At 33.6% G+C, this 21715-nt stretch overlaps 2 protein-coding genes across 2 annotated transcripts; both read left to right on the forward strand.

Annotated features, from left to right (window-relative positions):
* The first annotated feature begins 51 nt into the window (after positions 1–51).
* On the forward strand, positions 52–5498 carry LOC109605391 (GTP-binding protein 2). The gene is made up of 6 exons (XM_020021995.2): positions 52–244; positions 507–696; positions 2259–2681; positions 2736–2900; positions 2955–3302; positions 3361–5498. The coding sequence occupies exons 2-6, from the start codon at positions 520–522 to the stop codon at positions 3919–3921; spliced, it is 1674 nt and encodes a 557-aa protein (XP_019877554.1). The 5' UTR covers positions 52–244; positions 507–519; the 3' UTR covers positions 3922–5498.
* Positions 4952–21009, forward strand: LOC109596732 (cubilin). The gene is given in 50 exon segments (XM_049961856.1): positions 4952–4989; positions 6962–7091; positions 7142–7459; positions 7510–7613; positions 7669–7810; positions 7868–8009; positions 8060–8160; positions 8229–8355; positions 8412–8744; positions 8798–9154; positions 9209–9290; positions 9349–9454; positions 9505–9658; positions 9713–9903; positions 9959–10303; positions 10358–10880; positions 11095–11281; positions 11334–11494; positions 11550–11731; positions 11799–11952; positions 12010–12714; positions 12771–12949; positions 13003–13161; positions 13216–13315; positions 13374–13604; positions 13654–13998; positions 14054–14232; positions 14290–14448; positions 14480–14909; positions 14963–15033; positions 15087–15311; positions 15369–15577; positions 15629–16017; positions 16075–16218; positions 16274–16624; positions 16675–16931; positions 16986–17717; positions 17772–17943; positions 17996–18175; positions 18229–18376; positions 18427–18647; positions 18704–18906; positions 18964–19132; positions 19195–19487; positions 19545–19859; positions 19913–20213; positions 20273–20364; positions 20417–20525; positions 20581–20638; positions 20675–21009. Coding segments are annotated over 49 exon segments (10965 nt in total). The 3' UTR covers positions 20601–20638; positions 20675–21009.
* Positions 21010–21715: the final 706 nt, after the last annotated feature.

Consider the following 21715-nt stretch of genomic DNA (forward strand, 5'->3'; position numbering starts at 1 on the left):
AACGTCATTCTAAAAATCTACACGTCGCCACTACACTTCCCAGTATTCGTAATAGATGGCAATGGCACAGTTGGATTATAACAGGTTCCTTGCTGTTTCAATGGGATTTTTCAGATTTTAGTGTTTCATAGATTTTCCAATGTCATAACAACTGTGGTGCATTGTGTGGACATTATATTTAAGATGTGATGTTATTTTTAACTGTCCTCTAAGTTCACTGGCCAAAATACAACTGTAAACAAAGGTAAGTGATTGTTTTATTATCAAACAGTTTCGTTCAAATTGAATTTCATCGTTTTCGGACTGTTTCCTTTCTAAATTCGCCTCACAATTATTAAGTTTAATCTATTTTTAATTGAGCTGTTACAAAATGTTCTATTTTTTACGAACCACTTTCACTAATTTCGTAATATTACAATATGTTGTGTATAATCAGATGATAGTGACAGTTGCATTTATCAAAACAAAACAAAGGAAAATTTAATTGTTGTGGACATTTATTTCAGACAAGGCATTAAAATGGATTCGTTTTTGAGTTTGTTCGATCCGGGCACGGATTGCAACAATCAACATTATGGAATTGATAATATGAACAATAATGAAGCTTTGCCTCCAGAACCTCAAGTTGGAAATGTGGAATATAAATTGAAAATTGTCAACCCAACAAAACAAAGATTTGAGCATCTAGTAACGCAGGTAAATTTATGCAATGTTTTCTAATCTTTAATTCGTCTGATGCAATCATTTGCAATACATAAATGGTGCATGCACAATTAATTTTGTTGATTTTATTTTTTAGAAATGAAAAATTACCTAAATAATATGAATAACTAAAATAATGAGGCGTATATGATACAATAATGTATCAAAGATATAATTAAATTAATATAGAAATAATTCTAATAAGATTTAAATATTAAATTGATATTTGTTTGTGATATCTGCCAGGAGAAGAAAATAACACAGAATTAGTAAAATTGCAGCAAATCTTGTTAAAATTTGTGTTCGCAAATGTTGCATATTTTTAATTAAGTGATTAATGCATTATATGTAAGTGTATTATTAATGATAAGCTGATAAATGGATAATGAAATTTGCAATATCAAATTAGCATGTTATATTTTCAGTTATCATATCTGCAACGTTTGTATTTTGATTATTTGAACATCAGTTAGTAAAATTATGAAACTATACATATTTTAATTAGTTAACAAAACTTAATATTGCATTTTGATTCTTGGAAAATATTGTTTTAATTTACTAATATTCATGTTAAAATTTCACACAAAATTACTTTTAAATTGTTGATAAATAAAATTAAACAAAATTTCCGACTCATTAAAATGCATTTAATGAATTATTAAAAACAAATATGTATTGGTAAAATTTATCATTATTTTAAATCTTGAAAAATAATCAATCAGTTATATCAGTTTTTATTATATCATAACATTTTAATAATTTCCAATCAGTATTTCATAATTACTACAATTCTTGGATAATACACGTATATGTAGGTTTTCTAATATCTAATTTACTTATGCCTTAACATACATGATTTTCTTTTGAAAATAAGACAGTTATTTGATTATTTAATATGCACCTGTATAAAATTTGGTACTAATAATGGCTACTTATAAAATAGTCTTTAGTTAACCTGTATGCCAAAAATTAACTTTCCAGCATCAGAAATGGTGGCTTTATAGACATTCTAGTCAGTCCATCAAACTGTCAAAATTTTTGGAAAAAAATTAATAACTCAAAAACTCTTGGGTTTATACATAGGACATGGTATAGCCATTATATTTGCAATTATACGTAGAATTTAAAAATAGAAAAATATACAGGGTGTGCCATTGAAAATAACAAAGTTGGTATCACTTCCGGCGAAACCGGAAATAAAATGTTGTTCAAAATAAGTAATTCGAGTTATAATAGCTATAATAATTTTGAGTGAATACCTTTTTCCGTTCTCTATGAACTTCTAATCAATAAGTTAGGTAAATCACCCTGTATAAATAATCTTGTTTATTTTTATTTCATCTGATAAAATTTACACAACAGTCGATGAATTATTTGCTTTATTCACCACTTAAATCTAGGTTTAGTGAACCCATCATTAGAATTTTTATATAACCATAATTCATCACTAATTTTACCAAACGTTTTAACTGTTCCAAGTCTTATTTCTTTCCGTTAGCAAGTGAACTACTTAAATGTTGGAAAAGGAGCTATGAAAGTACTTCGCCTTTTTTTAGCTAAAGTGGAGACTGCGTGAAGGTAATGGAGAGGCAATCTATGAGATAGGGGTCGAGGACAGCGGCATATTGGCGGGACTATCAAAATTCGACATGAAGGCCAGTTTACAAAGCCTGCAGCAAATGGCCATGAAGTTGGGCGCCACCACCACAATTTTACGGGAAAGAAAACTGGATAATGGACGTAGCGTGGCTGAGGTGTTGGTACGAAAGGTGCCCGACGATCAAAATAATATCGAGATTCGAGTTGCCGTTTTGGGCAACGCTGACGCTGGGAAGTCCACATTGTTGGGTGTTTTGACGCAAGGCAGGTTGGATAATGGTAAAGGAAGGGCTAGATTAAATATGTTCAGGCACTTGCATGAAATTCAGAGTGGTAGAACGTCATCAATCTCGCATGCTATATTGGGTTTTAATTCTGAAGTATGTATCTGACGATGAAGTGGGGTACAGTAATCATGTTTAATTCAATTTTAGGGCCAACCAATTAACTACGGATACAGTGAACTCATTACTGAAGAAGAAATTTGCGATACTTCCACAAAACTTGTCACGTTTTTGGATTTGGCCGGATATAAAAAGTATATAAGAACAACTATTCAAGGTTTGTCAGGCTATTCACCACATCATGCTATGCTTCTGGTATATTTATGAAATCAGTGAAACTTCCAATTGCTTTATAATGATCTCTTGTAGATTTCAAGCACGGTTGGGGCCATTGGAATGGCACATGAACACTTGACACTTGCCATTGCTTTAAAAGTGCCGTTTTTTATAGTCATCACAAAGACAGATTTGGCTTCTCCAACTAGTACGTTGGAGAGTTTGGAGTCGTTCTTGAAGCAAGTCGGGTGTAGGAGAGTTCCTTTAGTCATTAAAACGTTGGACGACGTCATTACTGCTGGTGCCAATCAACTGACGGAAAACGTAGTACCCATTTTTTGTGTATCAAGTGTTAATGGAGAAGGATTGGATTTGTTGTTTAAGTTTCTGTATGTTTTGCCCCCGGGCGTGAGCGTTAAGGAACGAGAAAGATTGGAGCAGGTAATGAGAATACTGAGAATGATGTGCTTGTTAATTTAATATTAATTAATATTTTCAGGAATCTCCGGAGTTCCACATTGACGAGCACTTCAGGGCTGGTGATTTGGGTCAAATTCTAGGCGGCATTTTGACAAAAGGTATTTTAAGTGAAGGTAGTAAAATGCAGATTGGTCCGATGAAGAACGGAACATTCGAAACGGTGACGATAAAGTCGATCCACCGTAACAGGGTGCCATGCAGGATGGTTAGAGCGGGTCAGAGCGCCGCCATTTGTCTGGATAAGTGTATTTCCAATTTGAGAAATGGTTTGGTGATTTTGAATCCCGATGTGAAAGCAAAGGGATGCTTATATTTTCAGGCAAATGTCAGTGTTCTATTTCACGCCACAGCTATATATAAAGGATTTCAAACTACAGTACACATTGGAAATGTGCGACAGACTGCTGTGGTTATAGGAATTTATGCCAACAGCTGCATCCACACAAACGAAAGAGGATCTATTTTATTTAAATTTAAAAACCATCCTGAATATGTAAACGTTGGTCAACGTTTATTGTTCCGCGAGGGTACAACTAAAGGAATCGGGGAAATAACACAAGTTTTTCCAGTCGATGACTAAAATTGTTTTTATCTTTTGTCTAAATACTGTATGATCGAAAATGATTGATTGTGTTACTTCCAAAATATGTTAATAGTAAAAGTATTTACATCTGTCCCATACTGAACAAATCTATATTAAACTTCACCTCCATTAATTAGATTCCCACAGAGGACACTCAGAAGTGTCATCAATACATCACAACATTAAGCTAGATGAAGAAAGGATGTTAGAAAAAGGAGTGTGCTGTAATACAAGGCGTCCCAGAATATTTCATGGTTTAATATGGTTTTCTTGAAAGGTTCTTTAACACATTGAAGACCGCATTGCAAAATCGTATTTCACACACACGGACTGGCGTTTTTCTTATTGTTAATTACGTGTATTATTTTTTAAATATTTTTTAATGTACAATAATTTGAGGTAGACATTATTTAAATTGTATTTAAATCATGCCCACTGGTGTACAAGCGGTCATGTAAAACATATCGTGTGCCCACCTGTGAGCACGCGGGCCGGTAATGTTGTTGCGTAGTGTGTTAAGGACGTTGGGTTTCTAAAGGATGTTTCCAAAAATCGGTTACTGCACTTGATATAATTTAATACATGATTTATTTTCTTTTGCTGACTAGCTTTATCAGATTAACCCCTATTTTTACATTCAGTATTTTAAAGACACAAAGCCTTTGTGTTAGAATTTTTCAGGTGCTTCTCATTTTGGGGAAATTTTACCTCTGGAACATCTTGTACATTACTATGGACAATCATTTTTGATGAACTTCGAGTATTTATTAATGTTTTACTTTTTGCCATTGAAGTTATTAGAGCAATATCTTGGACTAATGGAAATGTGTACCTGAGTGAAGCTTAAAAGTGACCTTACAGGCCACAAATAATGTTGACTTTCTCTTAAAGTTATGACTGGTGTTGTAAGACATCCCCTGTGGCAGTAATATTGCCTAGTCTTTTGTCTTCTTAGTAACCTCATTTCCACTAAATGTTATATATTTGTGCAATGTTTGATTTTAAGCATGTGTATATACTATACAGGATGTTTAGGAGTTCCACTAAACAAGCACTTGGCAAACCGTATGTATTCGTTACTGAGTGACTGGAAAAAAACGATTCGTTACCTTCTCATTAATCAATATTTATAATATCGAACAAAAGAACATTGTAAATTGTTCTTACAAATATTCACTCAGAAAATTTATTAAAATTTTCGATTGTAATTAATATTGAACAAATAATTTCAATTTAAACAAATCCGAGCCCTTATTGCATACCTATGCACTAATGTAACGAATCCATAAACGAATGTATCAAATACATACAGATACAAATATTGTCACTATTATATTAGGCTCACAGATATTCTGTATAAAAACGAATCCGACATACATCCATAGATTGTGTAGTTAAATATTTTTTTTAAAAAACTAAAGTCTGTGATTGTATTATAAGATATATATGTAGATATTTTATCAGTATTAACTACATATAAAAAATTACGTGTTTGTGTTGATGTACCATAACGTAATAAACGAAACTTACGGTACAATTTAATAGATCTCTGAAATAAATATTATTCGAGTACACACATGTTGTTTTATTTCCTTATCACCACTACCAACCTATACGTTTTTAACTAATCAACTAAAGAGGCTGCAATATTGATTATATATATACAATTTCCGAGAAGTAGACTTGCAGTCCACCATACAGTCATCAAAATCCTTCTCAAGTTAAGACTTTTAGTACTGTACAAGTTTACCTATTATCTATTGTCGTAACACTACAATCATTGAAATGTTTAATAGCTTCATTAGCCTCCTGTAAGGAGACTATTGGGAATTGTCAAACGTTTATTTTTGTTATTCTGACTTAATTTATGGGGTCCAAATTTTTGAATGAAATTCATTGTATTGCAAGTCTCTTTCTAATGGTTGATTCATCGTAGTTTAGTGATTGATCAATTTCCAAACATCTCCCATGAGGATTTAGCAAGAGGCACTGCTTAATTCCTTCGTGTGTAGAGGTTTCAAGACGACCAACCTTTTCGTTGTTCATTTTCAATACATCATTGCCACTTTGCCACTTAACGAATAGCACTTGAAGATACATGTCATGTTTCATTCCAAAAAAATATTTTAAATACAAAAAATATGTTAATAAATGAGCAACATAAATAAAAGCATTGCTATTTTTTATCCACTAAATTTATAAGAAACAAATACATTGTAGCAACGTTTTTTTTTCTCATGATTATTTGTTAAACATTTGTGCGATGTCCAATTTTATTACTTTTTCTTCAAAATTGGAACTAAATTCAGCTAAAGATATTTTCATTAATGTTTAAGATTGTTTAAATAATTAGAAGCTTATAAAAATGAATTTTATTTCTCTTATAAGAAAATGTCAAAATTAAAACAAAATAATCAGATTAATCATTTGTACGTTATTTGATACTGTGACGCCCAAATTCATATAATGGAATATAATATAATCACTAGAACGGCCCAAAACCCATTAGTCTGTTTCTAGCGTTTGTTTCATTAAAATGTGCCAGTGAAATGTTATAATGAAGTACATTATAAACGTTTTATTTTTAAAAGTTTTAATATTAAGTGCTCATGGAATTTTGACATCATCGTAAGAATTTTCTGTTTTGTATAAGTATTTAGTATTCTCATTTAGTTTATCTAAAACGATGAGATTATAAACATGTCTTTTTCTTTGCAAAATAATTTTCTATGTTATTTATTTTCCACTTGTATAATTAAAAATATCGGTTGTTTGACCAAAGTCTTTATATAGAGGAAATCCTATTTAATTAATATTAATTAAAATTTAGATTTCTTTCTGTGAAGTGCTGAATTAGTCTTAACTAATTTTTAAATATCCTCATCCCTGTACCAACTTTAATTCTACATTATATGATCCACGTAATCTTCCATTTTTTTGAGGACACTCCCTTGAACTAAAGTCTAGTCAACCTCAATTTTGAGATACAATTTTTGTAGTGATGTGTTAAGTGTGTATATTACTCTATATTTTTTAGAAATCTCCGACCAACACTTTACACTCGAAATGGACACTTGTTTATTGGCGCAGCCTATGATTGTAATGTCACAATAGTTACAAAAGGTTTGCACGTAAACGATTTAGATGTAATGACCGTTTTAAAAAAGGTACATTAAAACGAGTAATTATTCCACAAAATAACATAATAATTTTACAGGCTCACAATGCTTTAAAAACGGAAGAATCATTTCAAAGGTCTGCCGATAGTTACCAAGACAGACTAAATATGATAGAACAAAAGCTTATGTTTTATGAAACTCACAGTACCAGTGCTAACCGTTCAATTGTTGTTCCCAATTTTCCAAACGTAAACTGGTTCAGCATAAACAGAAGAATTAATGGTCTAAGACGAAGACTAAATAATCTGCGAAATCTTCTCCTTGATGATGATTGTAGGAGCAACCCGTGTAAAAATGGTGGTACTTGCATCGATATGTTTGCAAATTTCCGCTGTCTGTGTCCACCACAGTGGGAGGTACTTAAATTAAAAATTAAATGTTTAAGTATTAACTAAATCTGGTTTAGGGTTCTACGTGTGAAGACGACGTCAATGAATGTAGTCGATTTGTTGGAACTGACTTAGGTTGTCAGAATGGCGCAAGTTGCGTTAACAAACAAGGATCTTATGAGTAAGTCGTATTATCTGAACCCTTCTTTATCTATGTCATTAATAACATCCTTCAGGTGCTTATGTTTATCGGGATGGTATGGAGTACATTGTACAAAATCTTCTGCAACATGTAGTTCTGGCTCAACCGAACTTTGTGGACATGGGATTTGTGTACCTCAAAATAATGCGAAAGGATATAAATGTATATGTGACCAAGTAATAAAGAGTGTTAAAAAATTAGTGATAAGAATAACCATTGTTTGATGGTTTTAGGGATGGACTATAGATGCAACAACTCTAGCTTGTACTGTAGATGTAGATGAATGTAAATTAAATCATCCACCCTGTTCAACTAATCCTATAGTACCATGTATAAATACACCAGGCTCGTTTGCATGTGGTTCTTGTCCTGCAGGTACTAATTTTCTAATACAACTTTTTCCTTTAAAATAATTATTTTTATAGGATTCACTGGTAATGGGTATTATTGTGCTGATATAAATGAATGCGAATCATTCAATGGAGGATGTAGCACAAATCCAATGGTTCAATGTATTAATTCTTATGTAAGTCAATTATTAAAAAACTTTAAATTACAAGAACAATATTTGTATTATAATAAATTGTAATATAGGGCTCTAGCAGTTGCGGAATGTGTCCTCCAGGATATTTTGGAGACGGTAAACAATGTGAATTTAAAGGAGTTTGCAATGTAAATAACGGAGGTTGTCATTATTTGGCACAATGTCGAAACAATCCAAGTAACCCAACCAAATATCTTAAAATTCTGTTGTTTCTAAATTTTTACGTAATGTAGGTATAAGCTCAACGTACGTAGAATGTGTTTGCCCTCCTGGTTACATAGGCAATGGCATAGGACCTAATGGATGCACTCGCTTATCTGGAGACTCGTTCAATCCCTGCAATCCAAATCCTTGCAAAAATGGCTTGTGCTTGAGAAATACTAACTCCACTGACTATGTATGTAGATGTCGTCCGCCATTTACTGGAAGAAACTGTGACATAGAAAGGAATCCGTGCGCCACAAATCCTTGCCAAAACGGAGGAACATGTCAAGTGTTTATTGTTTATGCTAGATGCGTCTGTCCGCAAGGGTTTACCGGACATTTTTGCCAAAATGAAGAACCAGGTAAGTCTAATATATTTCCTAAATTTATGGTGTTTTTCAATTAACTTTTACAGCCTGTGGTGGCCGTTTGAATGCCGAGGAAGGCGTGTTAAAGTATCCTCCGTCTGATTACAACAACTATAAACACAGTGTCAGCTGTGCTTGGACCATTGAAACCAATTCTACCAAAGTTTTAAACCTTACATTTACAAAGTTTGACATTGAAAAGTCACATGCTTGCAAATTTGATTGGCTTCAGATTCACGACGGAATGAATTCGGCATCCCATATTATAGGTAGATTCTGTGGTAATGAGTTTCCGAATAATGGGACAATAATTTCTACACACAATGTCATATACATTTGGTTTAGATCGGATCATACCATTTCTAAACATGGTTTCGAATTAAATTGGACTACTGTTGATCCAGGTACTTTTTATTAATAATTATAAATCAATTTATTATGTAATTTCACTTTTATAGTCTGTGGAGGCTTCTTCAATAGTCCCCCGGAATTTGGTAACATACAATCTCCAGGATCTCCTGGTAATTACCCATTAAATAGGTGTGTATTTATTGATTCAATATTGTTAAAAGCAAAAACAAGTGACATATATTTTTAGAGACTGCATCTGGACATTAACTGCCCCTCCCAATAAAAGATATCTGTTCCATTTCTTTTCATTGATTATTGGAGACAATCCAGATTGTAGCAAGGATTATTTGGAAGTAAGGAACTAATGGTACATTATAAGTGTTACATACTAATACTAATTTAGTTTAAAGATGGAGACGAGTCACTCTTTGCAAAGTTTTGTAATACTTCTCATCCAGCACCGTTGTACTCGTCTGGCCCAGTAGTAATAATTCATTTTCATTCCAATGACGTAGACAGCTACCCCGGTTTTCAATTAAGTTATTCGGTCATTGATGGTTAGTGGTTAAATACCCATTTGAACGTAAAAATTTCTTTACTTAAAATTTAAGGTTTACCTGGTTGTGGTGGTGTTTTCACAAACAGCATTGGAGAAATACACTCTCCCACAATTGATGGAGTATACCCCCCAGATTTGTTCTGTGAATATAAGATTAAACGCAAACTACAATCAAGAATTAAGCTATCTTTCATCAGCTTTAACATGGAAGACTCAGTGGGTTGCAAATTTGACTATGTATCGGTAAGTTTGGAAGGGTTTTACAATGTATAGAAAGTACTAATTATACATGTATTAGATACATGAAGGTCCTGACGTCAACTCACCTCTAATAGGACGTTATTGCGGAAGTGAAATACCTGCTCCATACATTTCACATGGAAATGAAATAACAATAATTTTTAAAACGGATTGGGCAACTAGTATGGGAGGTTTCCGTTTAAAATATCAAACTGTTTGTGGAGGAATGTATTCGGACCCAAGTGGTATAATAGAGTCTCCGAATTATCCTGGAAGGTATGACGCAGGTTCATCGTGCATCTATGAGATAATTCAAAAGCCAGGATATATTATATCATTGTCATTTATTGACTTAAATTTGGAACAAAACTCACAACCGGCTTGTATCTATGACGCCATTGAAGTATGTACTCCAAATATTACGTGCTAATTTAGATTAACTGATTGTTTTACGCAGGTTAGGGACGGTGACAATGCAAACTCAACCTTAATTGGACGCTTTTGTAAAGGTCCAATACCAACCATCATGTCATCACATAATTATCTATGGATATCGTTTAAGAGTGATTTCAGCGTCGATGGGCACGGTTTTCGGGCAAACTACTCCACAACCTTTATTGGATGTGGAGGCATCCTTAAGGAAAAAGTAGGCTCAATAGCATCGCCCAGTCATCCAACTGGGTATCCATCAGAGAAAAAATGTACATGGATAATATCTGCACCAAAAAATCACGTTATACAGTTAACGTGGGTCACATTTCATTTGGAATATAGTGTTAACTGTGCGTACGACAGCATTACGGTTTACGACAACAATACTGGTCCCGGATTGGGTGGTTTGATGGGAAAGTTTTGCGGAAATACCCCTCCAGAAACCATGTTCTCTTCCTCAAATTTGATGACCATAGTATTTGAGTCTGACACTTCTATAAGTATGGATGGATTTTTGGGAGCTTATTCATTTTTACCAGAAAATCAAGGTAAGATGTTTGTGAAATTTCAGAACATTAAAAGCATGCTTTGGAAGAACTTCCTATTTTATCTGGATGAAGTTTCTATGTGGGTGTTTTTTATTTATTGATCATCAGTTTACAACTTCTGATAGTAATTGTTTTTGTAAAAGATCTGAGACGCCCTCTTACTATTGAAAAACAACATGTATTATTATATATCTACATGTGTATATTCTTACAGTATGTGGAGGAAACTATTTAACTCCTGCTGGTGTAATAAAATCTCCTCAATATCCAGATAATTATCCAATAGACAAAAAGTGTATTTGGAAGATCACAGTTTCACCTGGCAATCAAATTTTATTGAATGTAACAGATTTCAAAATTGAGTCCTACATGAACTGTAGATATGATTGGTTGGAAATAAGGTAAATGAGTATTTGTGGCTCATAGTCTTTTACTGACAGTCATTCTGTTTAGAAATGGTGGTTCTTCTGCATCACCACTGATTGGAAGGTATTGTGGTTCATCAATTCCAAAGATAATACCGTCGCATTCTAATCAACTGTATCTGGAATTTAATTCTGATGCTACCAAAACTGGACATGGCTTTAAGATTAAATGGATGTCAACAGCTACAGGTTAGATATTTCAAACAAATATGCTGGTATTTTAATATTTATAAATTCGTTTTAGGATGTGGAGGATCACTAATTTCCCCGAATGGTTCAATTATATCACCATATTATCCTGAACCTTACAGCAGAAACACAGAATGTTATTGGAAAGTAACTGTGAGTGCTGGTTCTGTCATTAGAGTTATATTTGCTGACCTAGATTTGGAAAAACATACCAAATGTCTATTGGATTATGTAGAGGTTGGTTTGATACAACTAAATTGGTATTTAGATGTTTTGATGTGCATCAAATAATGTAAAATTTCAGCTTTTTGATGGTTTGAAGTTGAATTCACCATCACTAGGAAAATTCTGCAGACCAACTTATTATCCAATCACAACTACACAAAACCAAATGTTGGTTAAATTTAGGTCAGATGTAAATTTCCAAGGCAGAGGATTCCAGTTACATTACTCCACTGGTAATTTATAAAAATTACGCTAACATTATTACTTACTGATGTGTTTGATTATTTAAGTTTGTACCAATGAAGTTACTGGGTTTAGTGGTGTCATTGAAAGTCCTAATTTTCCAAACAGTTATCCAGAAAATCAATTTTGCGACTGGTCTATTAAAGTGAGTCAGGGAAATAAGATTAACATAACGTTTTCCCATTTCAAACTGGAACGACTTATGGGTTCAGTTAAAACCAACAGTTGTCAGTTCGATTATTTGGAGATTATTAATGCGGCTAATGACGAACAGACAACTTTAGGAAAGTATTGCACCTCCAGTCCTGGATTTATACACATTCCGTCCGATTCCGTACGAATAAAGTTCGTCACCGACAACTTGATGAGTTCATCCGGTTTCCGGTTAGAATGGAAGCTGGATGGATGTGGTGGTATACTAAAACAAGAATCTGGAATCATCAAGTCTCCAAATTACCCCGAAAGATACCCCTACTCCTGTAAATGCGAATGGTTGATAGAAGTTGAATATGACAAAAGTGTCGAGCTTACTTTGAATGTGGTGGATGTAGAAACTGACGCCATGTGCGAGTACGATTATATAGCTGTGTACAATGGAAGAAGTGCTAATGAAATGGAATTATCGAAGATTTGCCATCAAAAAAAACCTACAGTTATTAGTAGCTCGGGCAATAATATGTTTGTACAATTTGCATCAGACATTTCGAACCAAGGCAAAGGATTTTATGCTACCTACAAGACCATCGACTCAAGTAAGTTATTTTTAACACTGATTATTATTATTGTTGTATTAACTACGTAATTGTAGAATGTGGAGGAAAGATGGTTTCCAAAACTGGAACTATAGCGTCTCCAAATTACCCTAAGAACTACAATAAAAATGACACATGCGAATGGCTAATTGAAGTCGACGAAAATCATACAATTGAGTTAGAATTTGTAGACATAGATTTGTATAGCCCTTCTTGTGATTCAAGTTATGTTAAGGTGACATTTGTTAATTCTATTTTATTTTAAGAAACATAATAACAATATTTTAGGTATTTGATGGACCCTATGCTTCATATCCTACGTTGGTTACTGCATGTGGGTCACAAAAACCCAACGGCACAATTAAATCAACCTATAATCAAATGTACATCGAGTTTAAAGGCCAACCCGTTTATACATCAAAGGGTTTCCAAGTTCGCTACTCGAAGGTAAAAATTTAAACCATTAAAACTTATCAGCATATTAACCATCACCTGTTTTAGTCTTGTGGTGCCCGAATTGAAACTTCCAGCAATGGAAATATTGAAGTCGATGGACCAGTAGAAGATACTTGCACGTGGACCATTGTTGCTACAAAACCAAGTAATGATTTTGTCTTTATTAGTGTTGATTAATTAAGTGAATATTTGTAATATCGTAGGTGATCGACTTTCATTGACGTTTTCCCACCTGGAACGCCTAACCGAATGTGATTCAGAATATCAGTTACCTAGAATCGCTGTTTACAATGGCGAAACGAGTGACTCACCCTTAATTAGCGAATACTGCGGTGACAAAGCTCCCCCAACCATTTACAGTGATGGGGCAGCAATACACTTGGTTGTAAAAGAAGGAGTGCACTTCTTTGCTACTTACCGTGTTGTCGATAGCCGTAAGCTTTTTATCTTTATACGTAATCTGAGCTTATGAGGTACTTGTAGATTGTGGTGGCACTTTAAGCAACATAAATGGATACATTTCTACTCCTGGTTATCCTAGAACTTATGCTGTCAATACTCAGTGTGAGTGGACCATCGATGTTAGCCCAGGAAATCACGTGTCTTTGTCATTTGAAGAGTTTGAACTCCTGGAATCAAAGAATTGTGTTACTGACTATTTGGAAGTGAGGAAGAATAATGGGACTGGTGAACTACTTGGGTTGTATTGTGGGAACAACGTTCCTACGAATATTACGCATCTTGGAAGCTTATGGCTGATGTTCTCTAGTAGTAATTTCTCGTCCAGTTTAATAACTGCAAAGGGCTTTTTGGCAGAATACTCTATAAGTAGGTACAAGCAAATTGACTTTTTTGCAAACAATTAATTTCCTTTATTTGTTAGATTTGGACAACGTGTTGACTGGATCAAAGGGCGAAATCGCCAGTCCTCTTTATCCAAAATATTCACCAGGAATATATAGTACTTATAAAATAATAGTTTCTTTTGGCAAACGTATATTGATAACATTTAAAGATGTTACCTCTTATCAATTCTTAACGGAATGTTACTCCGATTTCAACGTAAGTTAATGTTTTGATGTTACAAAAATGAAATTGATATTTTGTTGCCAATTATAGATATACGATGGGCCTAACGAAGAGAGTCCTGTTTTAACGAGTTGTTCCAACATGGAAATGAAACCAGTAAAATCAACTTCCAATGTGGTATTTTTAAATTTTAATTCGTACGTTGGACAACCCTCCAAGTTTCTTTTGGAGTGGATGGAAGTTGATAACGTTTATGAACCTCGCGTGTTCAATGCTTCAGAAAGTACGAACTAATTAGCTAACTGATTATTATTATTATTCAAAAAATTTAGTTCCAGGTTGTGGTTCTCAGGAAACAATTGACATTAATGCGCTTAAGGAGTACACTTTAACTTCGCCTGGATATCCTTATGGATACAAACCTAATTTGATGTGTGAATGGATTTTTTCAACAACATCCATGAATCATTTAAAAATACTTTTCGAGGACGTTAATTTTTCTTTCCGTTTCACGAGCAATTTGTGTTTCGGCGACGTAGTTAAGATTTATGAAATGAATAATGACGACAATGACTGGACTTTTATTAAGAATGTTTGTTATAGAAATATGACTCATGAAGATCCTATTCGTACCACTAATTTAATGAAAGTAGTTTTCCAAACTAATTCATATTACAATGGCACTGGTTTTAAAGCACAGATAAAGGATGGTAACGATTTGTTTATATTTAATGTACATGATTTTTACTTTTCCATGTTTAAGAATGCGGAGGTTCACTGACGGAAAAATCAGGATACATCATTTTTGACAATTCAACGAGGAGGAGTGATGAAGTAATTTGTCATAAAAATAAGTTGAGAAGTAATCTGACGTTGGTCCTTTCTAGTGCCGCTGGAACATCACCGTGCGTCCAGGAAGAACCATCAAAGTAACCTTTTTAAAATTGGATCTTGGGTTAAATTTGCACTGCAACAGCTATCTACTTTTAAGAAATGGTGTTTACAAAGACTCACCTTTGTTGGGTAATGGAAAATATTGCGGAGACTTCACGCCTGGTGAATTGAACACCACAAGCAACAAATTTAGCGTCTATTACCTGGGAATACTAGGAGTAACATAAACAATACTGTAACCCATCCATGTGACTATAAATGTATTTTATTTCTAGACCTTCAAATTAAGATATGAAGAAATTTCTACTGACTGTGGTGGTGAAATTACTTTAAGAGATACAACCGACACAATTGAAATATCGTCGCCCAATTATCCCAACATACCTAATCCTTACACCGAATGCACTTGGTTAATTACTGCGCCTCCTGGAGAAACACTGAAAATCGATTTCGAGGAACGATTTGACCTCAACATGCACATAGGGTACTAAACCTCAGTACGTTAACTGTTCAAGTTAATTTTCCTTTGTTTTAGTTGCCAAAAGGAGTACGTTTCATTAAATGATGGTGGTACCGAACTAGCTCCTTCGTTAGGAAAATATTGTGGAAGAACACCACCTAGCTCACAAATAACCACAGATAATATGCTATATGTTAAGTACTTCACAGAGATTGACATACCAAAAAATGGTTTTAAAGCAAAAATTTCTGTGGATGATTGCGGAGGAACGATAAGGGGATTCAAAGGCAAATTGCAGTTTACTGATAAAAATAATCTTGGTAAACCCAAAAATTGTACTTGGTATTTTATTGGGCTAAAAAATAGTTTCTTAACATTATCGTTTGACTTTTTGGATATTAGTCAAAACAACTGTACAAGCAACAGAATTGTAGTGAGCGAAAAAAATGTGGCGTTAAATAAAGGTATGTGATGGAATAAGAAAGTTGATGGGCTTTTTTAAAATAACTGTTTGCTTCCAGTAAATGTGTTAGGGACGTTCTGTGGTAGAAACGTTCCACCAGCTATAAACTCAACATTTAATAAGGTTCAGATTGATTTTATAATGGTTAAACCGAAGTTTATTAATAAAGGATTTAAATTAAGTTTTAAGTCTCAAAGACAAGGTAACTAAATCAGTATATTCATACCTTGGCTTAAACCGCAGTTCGTATTTTTTAGTGTGTGGTGGAGTTACTAGAGCGGACGCAGGATTTATTCAAACACCGGGATATCCAACGCAGACTTTTGAGGGAAATTGTAAATGGACAATAATTGTGCCGAAAGGCAGGAGAATCACATTCAAATTCATTGATGCCGATTTAATTGGCGGGGCTAAGATGGTTTATGAGCAGGGAGTTGCATTCTATAACTCTGCTACATTTACAAACCTAATCACAGTATTTAGACCGGGAAATTCTATTGAAAATCCCATAGAGTCTAGTGACAATGAGATGACGATAATATTTTGGTCAATGACCGGTTCAAACCATAGAGGCTTCAGGGCAGGATACACATCAAATAATCCAACAGGTAAAGGCAATTTACTACAGAGAAATAAACACTAATTATTAATATTTTAGTGTGCACTGGGGACTTTACCAAAGACAGTGGCATTATCAAATCTCCCGACATTAACAGTTATGCATGCAAATGGGAAAATGAACTGGCTAAAAACAAAACATTGTCAATGACAGTTGATATGTTCACTAACAATAGCGAAGATATTTGTGTCTCTTTGTTCCCATATGTTTCAATTGAATTTGGTAATCAGGTCATGAAAACTTGTAAAACTTCAAAGAAAACGTTCAGATCGCCTTATCCAAGGACCACCTTGAAGGTAAAGATGCATTATTATGTTATTTATAACTATATACTATAATTTAAATTTTAGGCTTCGGTACTTCCTAAATACAAAGTCAATTTTACTGTCGTTTACGATACTCATGATTGCGGTGGCGTTTTATATGGTGAAAATGGAAGTATTTTAAGTCCAAATTACCCTCACTCGCCACAAAAGTCATACGAATGTGCATGGCTTGTTAAGTTGCCTACGACACATACTGTTAAGTTAACAATTAACAATTTAGATCTTGGACCTGACTGTGAAAAACACTATCTGATTATACACAACGGTGATTCCCCCAAGCATCCAAAAATAGGCAAATTCTGTCAAAATAATAAACCGAACGTCATCCGGGCATCTTCTCGTAGCCTGTGGATTGAATATAAATACCAAGCACATTCTGCTGGTACAGGCTTCAATTTGCAGTACGAGCCGAACATACACGGCTGTGGAGGAACCTTCCATGACGCCACTCGCATAATTGAATCTCCTGGTTATAGTGACCATATAAATTATAAAGATAATACTGAATGCATTTGGGAAATCAGAAGTGAGCCCGGGTACTTCATTAATCTTAAGTTCATAGACAGGTTTTTCATTGAGGACACCTCTGATTGTTCCGATGATTATCTAGAAATATTGGACTATGCTGAAAATAAATGGGTATCACTTGGTAAAAAATGTGGACGCAACATACCTCACGATATTCGTTCTACCGGAGATAAAATGAACATTATATTTAGAAGTGGCAATAACAAAATAACTGGCTCAGGATTTAAGGTTTAATTGTGATTTTCAAAAATGGACATACTAAATGAAACTTACATTTTGCAGGCCCAATGGACTTTACTTTGTGGAGGTACATTTACAGCCACCAACACTCCGCAATATGTAAGAAGTCCAGGATTCCCTATAGCCTACGCTTCAAGGTTAAATTGTGTTTATAACATTACCAACCGTGGTAGAGTTATAAATCTTTCCTTCGAAGAATTTGAATTGGAGAAAGGTAATAAAAAATTGTAATTTTTCAGTCAAATTTCTATCGACGTCTTCTGCAGGTGCACCAGAATGTGCCTATGATAATCTGACTATCACTTCTGCATATTCTCAAGGTGCTGTCACATATTGTGGCACTGACACCCCAGGAGACTTACGACTTAAGGACTTGATTACAATAAAGTTTAAGACTGACAGATGGATGCAGAAAAAAGGATTTATTTTTATGTATAAAAATGAAGGTAACTTACCATAATACATTAAATAAACTAAAAACCTAAGACAATTTTTCCAGTATGTGGAGGTAAAATTACAACAGAACAAACAATTAAGTCTGACGAATTGTCTCCATCGAGCACTCAAAGGCAACTGCAGTTTAATAATGAATATGTTACTTGTAAATGGGAAATAGAGGCTCCAAAGGGGCAGAGTGTTGTGTTGAGGTAAATTTGATTTAACTTAAGCATTTCTTACATTAACGTAACATTTTTAGAATTCGAGAATTGAGACTACCATTATTGAGAAACTGTCAATTGTACAGAATGCAAATATTTAAAAATTTCACTGAAAATGAAGCTGACCGGCTGGCTGTTTTGTGTGGCGATCTTTCAGCTGATCCTCCAGTAATCCATTCCCCATCAAACAGAATGTTCATCCATCTTATATATAATGTCAGAGGACATGGGTTTGAAGGGGACGTTCAATTCACATATGGTAAAACTGCACCGCAATCGATGTAGTTGTAGTCTACAAAATATTTTGTTTTTCAGGCCCAGAAGCTGGTTGTGGTGGCAATATTGTTCTATCCAACAGTGGATCAAAAACAATTCGAGCACCGAACAATTTAGAAAATATTGATTGCCAGTGGACAATACAAAGTCCATTATCATATGCTGTTAAAATTCAATTTGATGAGATCAATTTGGCGTCTTGTAACAGTAACGGCACAAGCTGCGACTGTTCTTACCTAGAGGTAAATCGCACTTTAATTCAAGACTCTTAAACCGTCAGCTTCCCAATTTCTTTGCAGATTAGAGACGGTGGAGCTTCATTTTCAAGCTTGATAGAAACAAAATGTAGTTCCTCCAATTCCAAACCCCAGAGAAACATACTAACAAATACGAGATTCGCTTACATAAGATTTGTTTCATCTAAAAGGACAAGCAACGCATTTAAGATTACAGTTACACCAGTAATGAGTAAGATAAATCTTATCTTGTTAAGTGGTTGTGGTATTGTAAATACACAATATTGATTTTAGCAACTTGTGGAGAATCTGTTTTAAATGTGACCGATCATGTGCAAATTTTACGTAGCCCTAATTACCCCAGTAGCTATCCAAGTGACACAAAATGTATTTGGTTAATGAAGGCTGAACCAAGGGAACGAATAGTATTACATTTTGTTGATTTTGATTTGGAACACGGGGACGATTCGCATTTAAGCACTAATTTGTGTAGGCAAGATAAACTGGTAATAAAAGACGAAGACAATAAAAACATCATAACTGAAGGACTTGGTCCACGCATCATCTACAATCGTTCTAAGTTTGGGGTATGTACTAAACGAGACCTTTAACATAGACTTAGTATGAACAACAAACCTTTACAGATGTTTAATACTTTACGAGGTGAACATCAATTTTGTGGGAAAAATGATAAGATATTTGACTTCTATTCTCCATCAAATACATTGTCGTTAGTTTTCACGAGTGAAAATTCCGTAAACAATGGCAAAGGATTTTTAATAGAATATTTAACTGCTGGATGCAACAGAAATTATACCAGTGAACAAGGGCGATTAGTAGTAGCAGGAGAAAGACTAACTGACTGTGTAACGACTATAACTTCTCCAGAAAACACTACAATATCTATCTATTTTAGCATATTTAGATATCCAGCTTCATGTGACACTGCATCACTGACGGTATGCAAGTTATTTCATATTAAATAATAATGTTAATGTTTGTAAATCTCTAGATTCGAGATGGCGGAAAAGACGATCCCGTATTGTTACAAGCATGTGGTTACAGATTGCCAAATCCAGTGTTTTCTACAGGAAATAAATTGTGGATTCACTCAACAGAACGCACCCCATTCCTAGTTTCTTATGATTTTACCTACGTATCAACTAAAAATGGAAAAGGTTGCGGTGGAGACATATATAATTATAAGGGAAAAATCTACAGTCCCATGTTCCCTAATTCAAATAGAGTGGACACATTGTGTACATGGAATATTCGTGTACCTACTTCTTTAACGGTTGCTCTTAGATTTAGAAGTAATTTTTTGATTGACATTTATATGTTCATAATAAGATAATCTTATTTATAATTTAAGGTTTTGATATAACTGGAGAATGTGACGTAAATTATCTAGAAATTGTGGCATATACTCAAGGAATCCCATCGAAACACAAATTTTGCAGAGGGGTAAACATCAGCCTAATGAAATTTCACATAATTTCAATAAAATATTTTGCAGGATTTAATTACAACTCTTTACTCTGACGGTCATGTTGACATAAACTATCAATCTTCCATAACGAACACGGGCAGAGGATGGGAGGCAATATTTGAAGGCGTACCAGATAGTCAGTAAATCAATTGTTCTCTTTTTTTATTTTATTAACATACTTTTCATTTCAGGGACCCATTTCATATTTTAAAATCGTTAATTTATTTTTTTGGTTTAATTTAGAAAACTTCTTTTGAAATAAATTTCGTTTAGTAAATCGGTGTATTCATTTTAACATTCTGCTATCCACCCCAAGAGGACGCTTTGACAGTATGGTTCTGTAACGAAAGACAGATGCCGCAGATGTTTAAATTTCGTTGGACAATTGGTCACAGGTTTATTAAGTAGTTATCTGTAATTTAATAATCTCAATGTATTAACTAAGGTATAGGTGCCTATGTATGTCTATTGGAGCTTAATTTAAGCTTTATATTATCTTAAACTTATTTATAAATATGAAATTAGTAATTAATAGTCAATTATATTGGATTTTTCATCTGGACTCATTATACAATTTGTATGAATAAAGAGAGAATAAAAAATATATAATCTTTATATATATTAATGCGATTATAGTTATTTATACCTATACTATTTTTCTATTTATATATGATAAAATGTGTGAATATATTAATTAAAATAAATATTGTAAAAATAATATTTTCTACCACCCCTGTAAGAAGCAATTAATCAAAAATAAAATTTATTAAATACCTGTTTTTTATTTTAAAATTATTAATTTATTTTTAATTATTCAAAGAATTCAATAATTCTAAATACTTAGGTTTGAGGTAAAAATTTAAGGGTAGTCAAAAATAACAAAAATATAGAAGAGGTGCGGGCAAAATAATTTATAATAATAAAAATCGTATTGTGGTATATTAATTTAATTAATTATGTATTTTTAGTAAAACAATATCCTCATAAATTTCTATTAAAAAACAAAAAAATTGGTGCCTGAAAGTATATCGCATTAACCCCTTTCTACTGCATATTTAAATATCAGTGTATTGTTTAATTTTCAATAATTTATCTGTTAATTTATTTATAAGACAAGCAAATTAATTTATGCGAATCTGGAAGGAGAAAACGTAGGGGACGACCCCTTTATTCATTTCCGTTAAAACATTGCCTTCATAGACCGGTCATCTGTGTATAATTCCAATGGAAATTTGAGACTGTTCGACTGTCCCATTCGATTCAAATTGTTCTTACAACGGTATGGGGAACTTCGATTAGGTAAATGAAGATGAGAGAAATGAAAAA

Source organism: Aethina tumida, chromosome 1 (genome assembly GCF_024364675.1).
Source record: "Aethina tumida isolate Nest 87 chromosome 1, icAetTumi1.1, whole genome shotgun sequence".
Taxonomy (NCBI): domain Eukaryota; kingdom Metazoa; phylum Arthropoda; class Insecta; order Coleoptera; family Nitidulidae; genus Aethina; species Aethina tumida.